Source organism: Parasteatoda tepidariorum, chromosome 7 (assembly GCF_982258835.1).
Source record: "Parasteatoda tepidariorum strain Cologne lab strain chromosome 7, Ptep-v5.0, whole genome shotgun sequence".
NCBI lineage: Eukaryota > Metazoa > Arthropoda > Arachnida > Araneae > Theridiidae > Parasteatoda > Parasteatoda tepidariorum.
The window spans coordinates 108,838,543-108,855,683 of NC_141761.1; the positions used below are offsets into that span (position 1 = coordinate 108,838,543).

The following is a 17,141-nucleotide window of genomic DNA, read 5'->3' on the forward strand; positions in this document are numbered from 1 at the left end:
TCTGGTTCAATACCCACTTCGAAATGTTATAATATTTTTTGTTGTACGCAAAAAAGGAAAAATGCTTGGACAGATGTTTTCAGTCCTTATTGTCACGCCTTTTGGTTTTGTTCCCGAAGATTGACAACGGGATGAACGGACAGCTCGATTTGCACAACTTTTTTTTCTTTTTTTGGTCTTGTCATTTCTTGCTTGCACATACTGAATTGTAAAGGAAAGCAGATCCTTATTGGGGGGGATACAATGTTGTGCATCGATCCTTACAATTACAACAGGGATGGCTTGTTAAATGCCATGTTATATGCTCAGACCTTAAGTGCTTAAATCGCTTTCAGGTGACTAGGAGTGGAAAAAGGAAAGAAGAAAAAAAAATACTATTTCCTGTTACACAGGAGATCAGAATCTGATGTTGAAAATGCATAGGGAAATGTTACACTAGTGACGGTAAACACACTCACGTACCTCGTGGCAAAATCGCAGCAATACGGCGACATAGTAGCAGAACGTTACTGAGTTCTTGCAGAAAGATTTTTCTTTCGTAAAGTTTTAAAAAAAAATTTCTTTTCTTGCAAAAATTTCTTACACTTGACCGGGATAGCCTGGTTGGTAGGGCACTGGGCAGTTATTGATATTGATTCACACGGGGTTTTTAAATATCCCGATATATTTCAAACAATATGGAAAAATTCGAATCGTGCATTAGAGTATTTTCTTTTTAAGGCTATGATTCTATCGGATTTCTGGCAGTTACTGCTATCGATTTCTCCATAGTTTTAAAATCCAACATTTTTTATACGATATTACTTATTACAACAACCTAATCTCGAATCGAAAGAGGTCATTTGAGGAGTTAGATTCGTGTGATTTCGTTGGCGATCTTTTTTTTCGGCAATTACTACTACGGATTTCATGATTTTTAATTTTTTTTTAATTGTGATGATTATTAACAAAATGCGAAGGAGGAAATAATTTGTGCGTTTCCCCCCGCAATACGATCCTAGAATATCACTCATGATATAAGAAAATTAATACATGTCCAATTAAAACAAATTATATAGTTTTTTGTTTGAAAACTCAGTGCATTTGTTATTTTAAATTAGTAACACATATGTTCGTTATTATTAAAAGTATCTTGCAGAAAGATATTAGTGCTAGAGAGTTTTGTCACAGATAACTCGAAAACAGGGCTCACGTACAGGACAGAACAGAATTGTTGGCGTCCCCACTACATGTCAAACATACATATACTAAAGGTTTTTTATTTTATTTATTTATTTTTTTAATTTCCAATGGCAAGGCAAAAAGGTACAAATATAAAGATGAAATAAATAACGAATACAAATGTACGTAGGATAACAAAGAAAGAAGACCGAAGTCATTGCCTTAAAAGTTCTCTTGCTTCCCAATATCTTGAGGACTCAGCACATACTAAATATATTTAATATACTAAATGCATTTTAAAGAATAATAAATAATGAAATTGTGATAAAAGTATTAAAAGGATATAAACTCATGCTTCATTAACATTAAAATTCTATAAGACAGTTCTTAAGAAAGAAAAAATAATAATAAAATTTAAGAAGGCCCAAGAACCAAACTTATTTTTATATTTTATAACCGTTGTTGGAAAGCAGACCCATTTTTAAGTTTACGAATACTCATGTTCAACTCTGTAGCGTTGTAATTTTGAACCCAATCCAGAAGACAAGTGAACTACTGGATAAATCATTTGGAGAAATTTTGCCTTCGTAGAGGACTTTTTGATGGATCTAACCCACATTTGTGTTAAATGGAGAGGAAAATCACGAAAACCTCCCACGGTAGGCCTGACCACAAGCGTCGGGGGTTGAAGAACGGAGTGAGCAGGGGCGGAACTTCCTACTAATGATAAAAATATTTCCCGATTTTTTTTATATTTTATTCCTAAAAACCACCTTCTGTCCAAAACTTTTCTCTTTTCAAATTTCATACACGTGAGCCGTGGTGATTGGGTTCAAAATTAAAAGGCTACAGAGTTGAACATTGGTAGTTGTAAACCCATAATTGGGTCGGCTGTTCAACGACGGTTATAAAATTTCATACACGTAATGCAGGTTTTTAGGATATCCATTTCTCGGTAAGAAAATTCTTGATTTGGAAGCCTTTCTTCTGTCAACACAAAACTCTATAATATTAAGCAGCTGATTTTGAAAATTCCAAAATCCTTCTATTTAGAATTAGTTTTCTTAAAAGTATGTTTTTTTTTTTTTTTTATCATCGTATGTACGTAAGCCAAGCTACGTACATAACGAAAATCGGATAAGTTTGTGAAAAAAGGCGTGTACAGTATCTTTTCCACTTTTATAATCAAAATAAAGTGAAAGAAGAAAACCATTTTATCAGAGCTTTCAGAACTTATAAAACACCGATAGCTTTCTACAAAACAAATCTCAATTCAAAGTGGAAAAAGAAAAAAAAAAAGACAATCCGATGAAAATAATACAGAGATAAAAGTGAAGCTTGGCTCAGGACACAAATCAAATGGAAATCGGGCCAGCTGGGGTCAGTCTTTTGGGATTCTCACTCCACCCCTTTTCCTAAGCAGCTACCCGATATCCGGGTGAAGTTAAAATACTGTTTCCTCTAAAAAGGAATATTTTGATGTTTGGGTCGAAATAAAGAAATTGTTTTACAGAGCATAAACAGAACAATTTAAAACCGATGTTGCTGATTTAATAGTAAAAGTGTGCTATACATACAAGGGGAATGAAAATTTACTATGCACACAAGGTAAGGCGTGATGACTAAGGGGATAGAGCGTTCGCCTTTCAATGCAGTATAACCCGGGTTCGAATCCCAGCGACGGCTGGTTGATACAAATTCCGCTTCTGACTCACACTGACCACAGTGCTTACGTAAAGTATCCGCAGTGGCAAACGGATCATGGGCATCTAGAGTACCATTGCCGTCAGGCTAACCATGGGAGGTTTTCCTTTGCATGTAACGCAAATGCGGGTTAGTTTCATCAAAAAGGCCTCTATGAAGGTAACTTTCTCCCAGTACTTGAATTCCCTTGCCTTCTGGATCGAGTTCAAAATTACAAGGCTACGGTGTTGAACATAATTAGTCGGAAACCCTAAAAATTGGGTCGGCTGTTCAACGACGGTTATAAAATATACATACAAGGGTGAATGAAAACTAATCTAACAAGCTACGCGATATCAATAATACCTGAACAAAAACAGGCTTGTATTCACAGTGCTTAAAGAGCACTGTAATAACCTTTGACCCAACGATAGGATTATTTCAATACTCGGACTAAATATGAATGGGTTAAGGGCCTTATCTTAAATATTATAATTCATGTTAACCATATTATTTACAAAATCAGAAACAAAAGTGAATAAATGTAAATTTTTCTTAGATGGATTCTTTAACTCAAAATATGAAAGGGGGACAGGAGTCTTGAAAATAGAGTGCCAATAGTTAAGGCGGAGTTAAAAGTTTTAGGTATTTCCCTTTACTTTTGAAGAAGTCTTATTTATAAATTTTTTTTCACAAAAAAAAACAACCAATTGCTTTCTGGATTTTTCAATAAAAATTCTGGATTTTTCAATAAAAATTATTTAATTGGATAAAAAATTTGTGTAGCTCACAATTCAAAATTTTTTCGACCATTAGTTGATTAAATAACTAAGAAAAATAATTTTTTATCATAGAGTTTTATAATTGTGTGCAAAATATTTTGATTTGTTTCAGAATTTCCGGAGGTATGGCGCACGTATTTACAGTTTAATAATTAACGTAGTTAAGGTTGGATCATTTCTAATTTCTGGAATTAGAGAAGCTACTAAATACTAAGTTCAATGAGTTGCAATTCCTATTTCTGGAATTAAACGAAATACTAATTTCTATCACTGCAATTTTTAAAATTTACTATAATTTCTAGAATTATAAGAAGTATTTATTCCACTCATAGTAATTTTTAGAAATATTAAATTTTGAAGTTATAAGAAGTACTAATTCCTATCTCTGGAATTCTTAGAAATGCTAATTTATGGAATTATAAGAAGTACTAATATCTATGACTGGATTTTCAGAAATACAAATTTTTGAAATTCTTAGCTTAAGTATACGTAGCTTAATAAATCTAAATTAATTAGCATATTTAAGGTTGGATCATTAAGATTGAGTTCAAGAACGTAAAAACGTATCATTAGATCCAAAGTTATTAAAGTGTTCTCTTTTTATTTTGCGCAATAAATAAACGGCGTTGATCCCAACATAAAGTTTCTCTCTTTACTTCGCTCTAACGATTTTTACAAAATAATAATTTAGATGCTATTTCTAAAGCAGAATATTATTGTTACGTTTTGTTTAAAGGGGTCATAGTATGAGGAGAATTCTTGCTCCTTTAAAGCGCAATGAATTATCACAAAAAGTATTATTTTCGGGAATTCTTAGAAATATACCAATTTCTGCATTTTTATTTTCTATTTCTTAAAATCTTCGGATTCCTAATTTCTGGAATTAGAGAAACCATTTCTGAAATTCTTATAAATGTTAAGTTCAAGAATTGTAACTCCTGTTCCTGGAATTCTAACAAATACTAATCTCTATCACTGGAATTTTTAGAAAAATTATAATTTCTGAAATTATAACAAGCATCAATTCCTATTATTGGAATTTTTAGAAATATTAAATTATTGAAGTTATAAAAAGTACTAATTCCTATCACTGGAATTTCTAGAAATATTAAATTTTGGAATTATAAGAAGTACTAATTCCTATCACTAGAATTTTTAGAAATTTTAAATTGTGGAATTATAAGTATTAATTCCTATCACTGGAATTTTTAGAAATATTAAATTTCGGATTGTAAGTACTAATCCCTATCACTGGAATTATTAGATATACTAACTTTTGAAATTCTAATTACTATTTCCGGATTTCTCATAAATTCTAATTTCGATTTTTTGAATTCTCAGAAGTGGACAGGTTTGATGGATATTATTAGTTTATTTCCGAGACGCATAAAAAAAAAAAAAAAAGAGAACGATATTTCAGAATACGTAATATTGTGTGGATATAATGCACTATAAACAAATGCCATGATCGAAATTCAACAAATTTCTTTCATATTTTTTTTAAAAAAAGAAATAGTTTCATAATATGAAATGACAGGGACTCTAAATCGGGTGAACATGGCGGATGAGATGGGAGAAGGAGAAAACAAACGATACAAGTCACAAAAGAGAGAAAGGCGTTTCTAAAAATCCAGAGAAACAAGTCCTTAATAAGTTTGTTTACGGAGAAAGCGCGGGAAAAGTCAGAAATTTTGTCGACTTTTAATAATAATATATACGCGATGGCTGAAGACACAGCTGAGATGGAGTGTTATAATAATGAGAAAACGAACAAGAAAATGAAAAGGGCGGGAAAAGCTGTCACAAGGAGTTTCAAAGCAATAACAATAAGAGAAAAGAGTTGCTCTTGTAATTCATTATTGAGCAATATTCTGTCACAAATCTAAGCTTAAAAGGGTTAGAATGAGGGTGGAAGTAGGATATTGTGGGGGAGGGGGGACTGCCTAATCGAAGAAGCACAATACGCTCAATAAAGAACCGATTCTGGGATATTTTAATTAAAATGTCTTCGCAGAAGAAGACAAAGGGGTCTCTGGAGGAGGAATGCTTTATTTATGCCCCATTTCAGAACTAAATGCAGCGATTTGTGAAATAAATCGTTCGATTCAAACAGAATAGGGAAAAGATCGGTCATCTTTCTTAACTCAGAAATTTAGAATGAAAGAAAATTTTTATCAGCTTTAAATAAAATGAAAAACAACGAAGATGCAGTGCTTTCATAGGTTCTTATTGTTTAAAAGAGTTAAACAATCGAATGATACTTACAAAGCTTTTAAATAATTTGAAAAATCTCGATTTAGTTTTTTTTCTCCCCTTTGAATATTAACCGAACATTTATTTGTCAAAAATGAAAAAGGTGTTTAACATCTGTTATATGCATATTTATCGAAAAATGCATATTGCATTACTTCAACCGAATTCATTTTCTGTGATTATGTTAACGGCTGTCTAAGTTAATTTTGAACTACATTGTTCATAAATAAGGGCTATTTCCCGCAAATGTTACTTTTTTCTTCTTCTAATATTTTAAGTTCTGTAAAAGTATTTAACGGAGGCAGGTTGGTCATCAGATTTTAACAAGAAAATTCATTTCGAACTACACATTTTTTCGGACAAAATACAATATTGCAAATGCATAGCTGCCAAAATGGATAGAAAAAAATCCAGTAGATTTTACGAAATAATATAAATTTTATGATAACTGTTGCCTAAGTAACTAAATATTTTACATATAGGGAATTTTAGAGATTTTTATTGCTATCAAAATACAAAAACTTTATTACACTAATAACTATAAATGGTTTGCAATATTTCCCATTCTACAATATTTTTAAGCAATTTATGATTAAAATTGTACGAATTTGAAATGGTTTTTAATACGTTAACTCATAATTTCAAATAGTAGTAGACAAGTAAATCATTATTGATAATTAAAAGATTTTATAATTTGAAAAGGGAGTTCTGAATAAAAATAAACTGAAATTTTTAGAACAAAGAAAAAGAAAATATATTTTTTAAACTGATTACTATAAGAGATGCTCTCTTCATTATGCATTGGTAATACTTATTTAAATATTCAATTAAGCAATAAATTGTGTAAAAATTCTATTCTAATAGGGATTTTTTCGAAAACTTACTCAATTTCACGGAATATTCTAAAATGTACAAAAACCAGGAGAATTTTTATTATACCAATAGACCAAGAAGGAATGGGAAAATCCAGTAGTCTACTGGTAAATCCAGTAGAGTTGACAGCACTGCAAATGTCATTATATACAATGCAAAATTTCTCTATATTAAAAAATTTTGCAATCTAGTAAAAATCAACGGCCATGTTTGAGTCTGAGAGATGCAAATCGCTTTTTTCTTTTCTCTCGATCGATATTAAAAAATTGTAAGCGTCGCTGCAATTGTTATGAGTATTCAGCTTAATGATATATTTTGCTTTGCTGCGCAAAAACTATTAAACTTGGAAACATACAATTATGAAGATGCGTAGAAAATGCACGGGGATTAAGATGAAATAAAAAGAATTAAGAATCGATTATTATTTCGAAAATTATCAACTGCTAAATTTGTAAAAATATCATGTGGACTGATCTACTGCTTGCTGATTGCAGTTCCTGAGTTGAAATTTTATGGGCTTAAAGGGTCAATTTTTAATTATGAACTCAAGCGAGTTTTTTTTTTTTTTTTTCGAAATTCCAATTTTTTCGGAAGTTATTGTTATTTTAAATGCTTTTTCGCGTTTCCCCCTCCCACTTTTTTTGCTTTAAATAATGATTGTTGATTGTAAAAGAGAAAGTGAGCAATTAAATGTTTCCAGAAATAAATCAACATTTATATTGAGATTTTTAAAAATACCATAAAACTCAAGAGATATTTTTAATTTGAACTGTTATACAATAAAACGTTATCGTTACAGGTTATTAATATGCAAAATTACTTCCCGTTAATTACTTTTTACAGTGACACATTCTGCATTTTTAAATTTAAATACATTTTCTTTTCAAGGATAGATTACTTTTCAAATACAGAGGTATCCGCCTATTTCGTTATGATTAATTCGTACGATTACATGCGATTTCGTATGATAAAACATATTATTTTCATGGAAATAGCCTTCAATTACATTCATTAAAGACACAAAAGAAAAGTTTTGAGCAGGAAAAATAATACTTTATTTAAGAAATAAGATGGTGCGCAAATGCACCACTGACCAAATTCTATTAACAAATCCTTTAGTTGAACACTAGATTTTTTAATGACATTTGTTGTATTTTTATTTTATTTACAGAGCTTGCAACTTTAAATCTACCATAAAAACACCTGATTAATACTCAAGTGGAATAATTGCACATTTTTAAAAAGTCAAATTTCTCAATAGCCGTTTTAAGTCAAATAACAAGAGAAGTTTGAAAATTTCGCAACAGAAAGTGTTTACTCCAATTGAATTACTAATATTTTATGTTTTAAAACCCTTAAAATAGCAGAGAAATAAATTTAGTGAAAAATAAACGTCACAGTGTTAATAAAAAAAATATTTATAAAAGTGGTATGTTTTTGCACCTTAGGCCGAGAATGGGTTAATAAAATTATAATAATGATTTATTTTATAAACAAAATGAGCTATTTTAGGAACAGGAACAACTACAACGGTTGGTGAGTGGAGTCTCCAAGTTGTTTTAAATATTGACCCCAAAATACTTCTTAATTCTCAAATTCAAATAAAATACATTATTTATTTTTACTATAAAACATGCATAATTTAAGTAATGCACTTAAAGATATCTAAAAACAATGTAATCCCTGTTTGGCTGTTAATTTTAATTACGATAATTTATATTCCTCATAAATACATTTGCATGGATTCTCAAGTCACATGCTAATCGTAGAAATGCTCTGGATTTTTAACTATGTAAAGCTAATTTTGTTAAAAAAATTAATTCATAACTCTCCGTCAGTTATAATGAGATTACCCATCGTGTGAACTTTTAGTATGAAAATTCAGATATAGCACCGTAAAATGACTTACCGTTCGAAGGTTAGAATCAAGTTTATGGGTTCCAGCAATAAGCTTTATCACATCTAATTTTCCGTGCTTGGCTGCATAATGTAATGCCGTCTGGAAATAAAACATTAATTTAACATACATAATTACGTTAACATAAGGTTACGTTACACACGTTAAATTGTTATTGCAATAATTTCAGCAACAATATAATTGCAAAATAAATACATGAATGTTTCTTTTCACAATTGGGTACTTGAGGTGACTAGACTGTTGTTACCTGTATATCCAAATTGGGGTGTAAAATTAACCTTTACAATTGGGTACTTGCACTTCAAGAAGAAGATCGTGATACTCACATATATATTACCCATGACGTCAGTGTCAGCTGATCGTTTGTAAGTAAAATGGCACGTCAATGTTTTTCCACATGAGTTAGAACGTTAATTAACGTGAAATTAATTAAATACAGCGTCGTATCAAGCATTGAATTTGTTTAAATATAATTAAATATAATTCTAAAAATAATAAATAATTAACAAATAATAATTCCTAGATTTATTATTTGTTTATGTATTTCATTGCAACACGTGGTATTTTTTAATATTGCGTACTGGGCAACTTCGATGCATAATTAGTTTATGTTCGACATGGCTTCGTGCCAGTCTTTGTATTAAATAAGAAATATATGGTGAAAGAATCTTTCTGAAGGATTATAGAATGTATCACTTAAGAGAAGAATAAAAACAATGAAAAATAAAACAACCGAAGATAACGTCATCAGGAGGTACCAGTCCCGGAAGTCATAAATGCAAAACCTTATCTATCGAGAGAGCACGACGAATGTCAACAAGCTTCTCTCTCTGTACCCCAAAAGTTTTACTAAAGTCCAGGATGAGAGAAAATTTCAATACAAATTACAAAAACCAAATACAAAAGTATTATAATACCTAAACAAATACAAAAGAATACAATGTTCAAAAAATTACTTCAAATTGATAAATCACAAAACCAAAGTACATCACTTACTACAAAGCCTCAACAAATTTGAAATTAACGAAAAAACAACGCCCCCCCCCCCCAATTTAATGCGTAGAAGGAAGAAAAAAGAAAAGGAGCAAGAAAGCAGTTGCCATCATTAGTAGAAACGCTTAACCGAGGCAACTCGGCTAAGACTTGATCATGCCCTATTAAAAGAAAACTAAACTAACAATTTTTAATCATTTGTTAAAATTTTAAATTCAATATTACAGAAATTAAAAGAAAAACCATTATTTTCCAATTTTTTTAAAAAAATTACTTGTTGCCTCTTGAAAGCTCTCAACATTATTGCAAATTTTATTAATTCTAAACAATTGAGAAAAAACTAAATTTTTGAAAATTTTACTGCACAAATTAGTATCAAAATTACAGAAAAAAAAAGTAACCTTAAACTTAAAAGCCCTCCTTTTATCGGTATTGGAAATGGAAAGAACAGTTGTTAAAACCTGGCTTTGTTTACCTTAACAACCAATCAGGATCGAGATACTTGCATTGATACTACGTCACTTGCATGGATCCCATTGTCATTGTTTTAAGATGTTTCTTTCTTACTCAGTCGTCAGAGGGGGTGAGAACTAAGGTGACTGGTTTTTCAATTTTTTTCCAAAGCGAAATGTAATTAATGCTTACCAAAAGTTGCGAATTCATATTGATATTATGGACATTATTTTTGTTTTTTTAATCAAATAATATCTTTTGTGAGAAGCATTGTCTCAAAATTTATAAAACTTGAATAAAAACGCCTAAATTGTCACAATTTTAAATATTTTGTAAAATGGTTATAAATTTGTTCAGGGTGCGTAGCCAAATTATTCAACAAAAAATAAGCACCATTTAAGCACTTTTCAAGCACTCAAAAAATACTTTTAAGCACCTTAAAAAAATATAATTAGGCAGGGTTGGAAAGTTTTTCGACAATCGACGGATTTATCTTGTTTTAACCGTCATGTAATAATAAAAAAAACCTTTTGGCATTGTTTTTAACAATTGTCAAAAATTATGAAATTTTGAATCATGTAAAACGAATGGCGTTTTCATACGCTACGGGCTGACTATACGCCGAATTAGATTGAGGTTGAATTAATTATGAAAACGTTGAATAAAACAATGTGTGTCTTTTTCCGAATCGAAAATCAACATAAAGGAAAAATCTCATTTTGAAAAAGGGAAAATTAAGCACTTTTCAAAAACATCCAATGAAAAAAGCACCTTTAAGGGCTTTTAAGAAACGAAAATGAAAAATAAGCATCTTTAAGCACTTTTTAAAAACGCTACGCACCCTGTTGTTTCAAGAAATGCCACATTTGTGGTAAAAACGTACTTTTTAAATTGAAACAGAGACATTCTCTATCTCACTCCATCTGACAAGAAGAGACGTGTTAACTAGTTCGTTGCCGATTCACTCGATATGACGTGACAAAAAAAATTCTTCCGGGCAGTTTGTGTCCGAAAAACGGATCAAGTTGAATACTATCATCCAACTATTTTTGCAGAAAATATGCTTCCTTATGATTATAAAATATTATTTATTAAATTAAGCTTATTGTAAAATTAAAAACTAAAATGATTGCTAAAAGAAAATAATATTTAACTGATTTTATCTTTAACCTCTTAACGCACAGATTTCAGTAGACAACAAATTTTTTTCCTGCAGTATCTTAAACTTGCTCTGTAATATTTTATTTTGCAGAACTTGATCGAATTTCCTGCAGCGTGCTCTGCAGTAACACAGCTTTTTATTGAATTAAAAAAAATTCTACTTTCGAAGTTTGTTCTTCGTTCAGTGAGCTATTATCCGATATTCAACGAAAACCCCAGACAACAGCTGATGTCTTAAGTTAGGCGACAAAATGATTAAGGACTACAAGGAGCAAGCTTTTTCTACAGCAACCCTCAGTGGTAGACGGATCATGGGTAAAAGTCTTCCTGCCGTCAGGCTAACCGTGAGAGGTTTTCCTCTCCATGTAACGCAAAAGCGGCAGTTCTATCAAAAAGTCTCCCACGAAGGCTATTTTGTACCAATACTTTGATTCGGCTCAGGGGATAGAGCGTTCCTCTTCCAATGAGGTGAACCGTGTTCGATTCACAGCGATGGCTGGTCAATACGAATTCCACACGCGGCTTGCACCACCCACAGTGCTGACGTAAAATATCCTCAGTGATAGACGGATCATGGGTTACAGTTCCCTTGCCGTCGGACTAACCGTGGGAGGTTTTCCTCTCCCTGTAACGCAAATGCGGGTTAGTTCCATCAAAAAGTCCTCCACGAAGGTAGATTTCTCCCAATACTTGATCCAGGAGTTACCTTGTCTTTTGGACTGGGTTCAAAATTACAAGGCTAAGGACTTGAATATTGGTAGTCGTAAACCCGAAAATTGGGTTGGCTGTTCGATGACGGTTATAAAATTAAAATAAAATACTTGACTCAGAAGTTCCCTTGTCTACGGTTTTGGTTCTAAATCACTAAGTTAAGGAGTTGCAGTTGATGGCTTAGACCCAAAAATGGGTCGGCTGTTCTGGTTATAATCTGATGATGATTATATATTCTGCTTGACTAAAACTTTCGTGAGGTTATCGTCATTTAGAATGAAAAGGATGCAGCGAGTAATACTGAATTATTTTGAAAGTTCTTAAAACATTTCATCCCTTCCCACCTTTAAAGAAGTGCAATAAACTTCTACTCATGGAGATAAAAACTAAAACCGAAGACTAGGCAAGGCGTGACAATAGATAAAAAATACGATCAACAAATGCGATCCACATTTTTCTGCAAAATCGTAAAAGAATGACACAATCCATGACGTGATTTTTACTTATGTTTATTTGAAAGCACTTTTCCGAAATTGTAATTTTCCACTTCATGTTAGGGTATCCAGTTAGGGGAGGTTGAACTAAATGGTTGCAGTTAAGCCATTTTTATGACTGGTGCCCTGACCCAGACAGTGGAATGGGGATTTTTTGTAACCAAGTGCGGCGACACAAGAACCATTACACTCATTCTTAAGTTGATGATCTATATACCAGCGGTTCCCCTATTTTTTTTTGGTTTTAGAAACCATTTTTCAGCGGAACTCCAACTTTATAAATAAAGTTAACTAAAAGCACAACTTTGTCAATAAAAGCAATTGTGCATAGATTAATTAAAAGTAGGACTACTAATTATTTTGAAAACATTTAATAGAAAGATTAAAGAAAAATTTTATCCTAATCGATCGACCATTTTTCAGCGGAACCCCCACTTTATAAATAAAGATCACTAAAAACACAACTTTGTTAATAAAAGCAATAGTGCACATATTAATTAAAAGTAGGATTACTTTTTATTTTGAAAACATTTAATAGAAAGATTAAAGAAAAATTTTATCCTAATCGATCGACCATTTTTCAGCGGAACCCCCACTTTATAAATAAAGATCACTAAAAACACAACTTTGTTAATAAAAGCAATAGTGCACATATTAATTAAAAGTAGGATTACTTTTTATTTTGAAAACATTTAATAGAAAGATTAAAGAAAAATTTTATCCTAATCGATCTACCATTTTTCAGCGGAACCCCCACTTTATAAATAAAGATCACTAAAAACACAACTTTGTTAATAAAAGCAATAGTGCACATATTAATTAAAAGTAGGATTACTTTTTATTTAGAAAACATTTAACAGAAAGAATAAAGAAAATTCCATCGTTCATTTCATCCTAATTGAACGATCATTTTTCAGCGAAACCCCAACTTCATAAATAAAGTTAATTAAAAACACAACTTCGTAAATAAAAGCAATTGTGCAAAAGATTAATTAAAAGTAGGACTACTAATTATTTTGAAAACATTTAATAGAAAGATTAAAGAAAAATTTTATCCTAATTGATCGACCATTTTTCAGCGGAACCCCCACTTTATAAATAAAGTTGACTATAAACACACCTTTAATAAAAGCAATTGTGCACAGAATAATTAAAGGTAGGACTACTAATTATTTTGAAAACATTTAACAGAAAGAATGAAGAAAATTTTTCATCGTTTTTCCATAATAGTCCTAAAGTTTGGCAGTTGAACTTTTAAATCAGGAGGAGCATATAGTGAAATTTCTTTTAAAATACTTTTTGGCGTATGCTTAAGTTGGAAATAAGTTAAATAATTGAAATTATGGTTTTCGTTAAAATGAAAATAAAAATGAACTGTTATAAATGTTGACAATGGTTATTAGGGAATGTTGAATTTATTTATTTTATTTTGAAAAATTAAATGCGTAATATTAATGCTAGTTTTATAAATGCATATTTTTTTCATACTTAATTCGATATATTGTTAAGAGAGAAAAGAAGTTTTTTTTAAAAATATTGTCCTTTTAATTAAAACATTAAATAATACAAAGATTATTGATTGAATCTAAATAAAATATAAGTTTTAAAAACATCACTGTCCTATCACAGAACTTAATTAAATTTTTAAACTATACTTACTTCTGAATTTAAAATTTTTAACTTAATGTACACTGCCAATATCTTTTTTTTCTCGTCAACGCTTTGCATACTAGATTTTTTTTTCTTTTAAAGAAATTAAAACTTAGTCAATTTAGACAAAGATTTCGATTTTTACTACGGGAAAGCGTTTCAATAGAATATCTTTAACGGTTAATACAAATTAATATTTCAATGTATTTATAATCAGAATAAAATAAACCTCTATTTTTGATACAAGCATAGTCATAGTTACAGTCAGAAAAAAAAACACATAAACAAACACTAAACAGAAAAATTTTGAACACCATTTTTCTATTAAAAACGTCAAAACTTAGAAGAAAATAAAAGGAGGGAAGATATGAGAAACATCAGACTTTTAAAGATTATGGGGCTAGTCGAGAGCTGTCAAAAACGATAACTTGTAACATTCGTTGCACAAACACCCACACTTGTTGATTCAGAGGTGGATGTTACCTAATCCACACAGCATCCCCAGTAGAAGGGATCAGGTGACTAATATCTATTATCGTCTGCTTAATGCAGGTCAAGAGATGATCCCTTCACTTCCTTTCAAATAGAATTGAGATGTTAAGATTTGACAAGCATAAATAATAAAGAAAATAGTTTTCAGGAGGAAAACACTTAAAGATTAATAAACTATTTATTATAAAATTATTTTGTATAAAGACAGCTTGAAACTACATAGGTCACATTTGCTTACAATTTTTTTTAAATAAATTTTTACCTTTTTTTTTTAAAAAAAAGTAAGTTTTTTTTTTTATTTAAAATTTTTACTGTTAAAAAAGTTAACAATTCTCTGAAAAGGATTCTTAAACTAGAAAGCAATTCGATCCACATTTTAGAAACTAAATCTATGGCGCCCCAATTTTGAAGAAACAATTTATAGCGACCAATTTTTTAGAAACTAAATGTATGGTGCGCCAATTTTGAAGAAACAATTTATAGCGACCAATTTCATTAGAAACTAAATCTATGGCGAATCAATTGTGAAGAAACAATTTATAGCGATAAATTTTTTTAGAAACTAAATCTATGTTGCTCCAATTTTGAAGAAACAATTTATAGCGACCAATTTTTTAGAAACTAAATCTATAGTTCCCCAATTTTGAAGAAACAATTTATAGCGACCAATTTCATTAGAAACTAAATCTATGGCGAATCAATTGTGAAGAAACAATTTATAGCGATAAATTTTTTTAGAAACTAAATCTATGTCGCTCCAATTTTGAAGAAACAATTTATAGCGACCAATTTTTTAGAAACTAAATGTATGGTGACCCAATTTTGAAGAAACAATTTATAGTGACCAGTTTTTTAGAAACTAAATCTATAGTTCCCCAATTTTGAAGAAACAATTTATAGCGACCAATTTCATTAGAAACTAAATCTATGGCGAATCAATTTTGAAGAAACAATTTATAGCGAACAATTTTTTAGAAACTAAATCTATGGCGACCTAATTTTGAAGAAACAATTTAAAGCGAACCATTTCATTGAATCTATTTTTAGCGACAAAAAGAATAAGTAGAGGTATTCATGAATTATTATTGAAGAAATTTTAAAGGAACTATTATTGATTCTTAGTAAATATCACTTTTTGAAGAAGATGAGCTGAACTGAAGAAGTTTTTAGCACAAATAGGATGATTTGGAGTAAATTTGCACGAAAAATAGCTGTTTCGAAGCATAATGGAGCAGCTGAACTAAATTGGAGAAGTTTGGAGCAAGGAAAAACTACATTATTTTGGTAGTTTGCTGCAACTACTGTGTTACAAATGTAGTCAACTACAACTACTTTTTTTTTAATGTAGTAACTACAAACTACTTTGTTGATTTAGTAACTACTTTAAGGAGACGAACTTTGCTGGAGAATTTAATGTTCAAAATGGGTTTTGAATAAGAAATCGGTTTGCATTAAATATAAGGGAACAATTAAGAATTATTTATTCATGTTTACACCAGCCATTTTGTTATTCCAAAACATTTTTTTAGAATTTGTTCATTTAAACTTAAATTTTTTATGCTTTTCCAACAGCGAATATTTAATTTAAGAAATGCGAAACTATCAAATACTAGCAATTTTTAAATTGTTTAATGCTTTTCTATTACCTCTAAAATATTAAATATATCGAAAATAAGTTCCCTTCCTTTTAAATAACATCAATGTTTAACGAGTCTGCACTCGCATGTGTAAGTGTGGACGAAATGATTATCTACTTTTCGTCATGGCTAGTTTATGTATTAGTTATATGTGATTTTAAATACGTAATTTCTATTAACGTTCAGCTGCAGCCACAGGATCATTTTCATTGCATTCACTGACGGACCCGCGAGAATTTGAACCCATCAATTTCCGTGTTAAAACGGAGTAACTATTCTAAACCGAAGTTAAAAGTAGTTGCCAGATATCGCTACAAACTACTGTTTATTTTATTTATTTCTTAAAATTTTATTTTATTTATTTATTGTATCGCACTACTCACAACACTACTTTTTTTTTTAAATAAATCAGCACACTGCACTACAAACTACGAAAAAAAAAAAGTCGCGACTACAATAGTTTCACTACTTGTAGTACGCTACTTCTGACCACTGCTTTAAAGCAATTTCGTACAAAAATAAATTATATCAAGCAATTAAAATGAATTGACATAATTTGAAGTAAACGAATGGGAAGAATTTCCTCCAAAAAAAAAAAAAAAAACTTTAAACTGATTTGATTTCCATGAAATAAATAAAGCTTTCTTCATTATTAAGCATTATTACTTATGAATTTATAGAAATACACAAAGTAGTAATAAATTTAGAGAAAAAATTACTTTGATAGGGATTTTTCTTCATAAGTTTTCCCAAGTTGAGGGATATTTTCAAAAGTTTTCCTAATTTTAGGGAATTTTCTAAAATTTACAGGCAAAAAAAAATTCTTTTTCTAACTAAATCAAAAGAAACAAGAAAAATTCAGTAGAGATGAAAATTAATG

General features: G+C 30.3%; 1 protein-coding gene across 1 annotated transcript in view; it reads right to left on the minus strand.

Moving 5' to 3' along the window:
• The window catches only part of LOC107439313 (uncharacterized), a 117,545-nt gene that overhangs the window by 55,589 nt on the left and 44,815 nt on the right, over positions 1-17,141 (minus strand). The window contains exon 7 of the mRNA XM_087168475.1: positions 8,662-8,751. Within this exon, the coding sequence (XP_087024601.1) occupies positions 8,662-8,751 (90 nt within the window). The remainder of the gene's footprint in view (positions 1-8,661; positions 8,752-17,141) is intronic.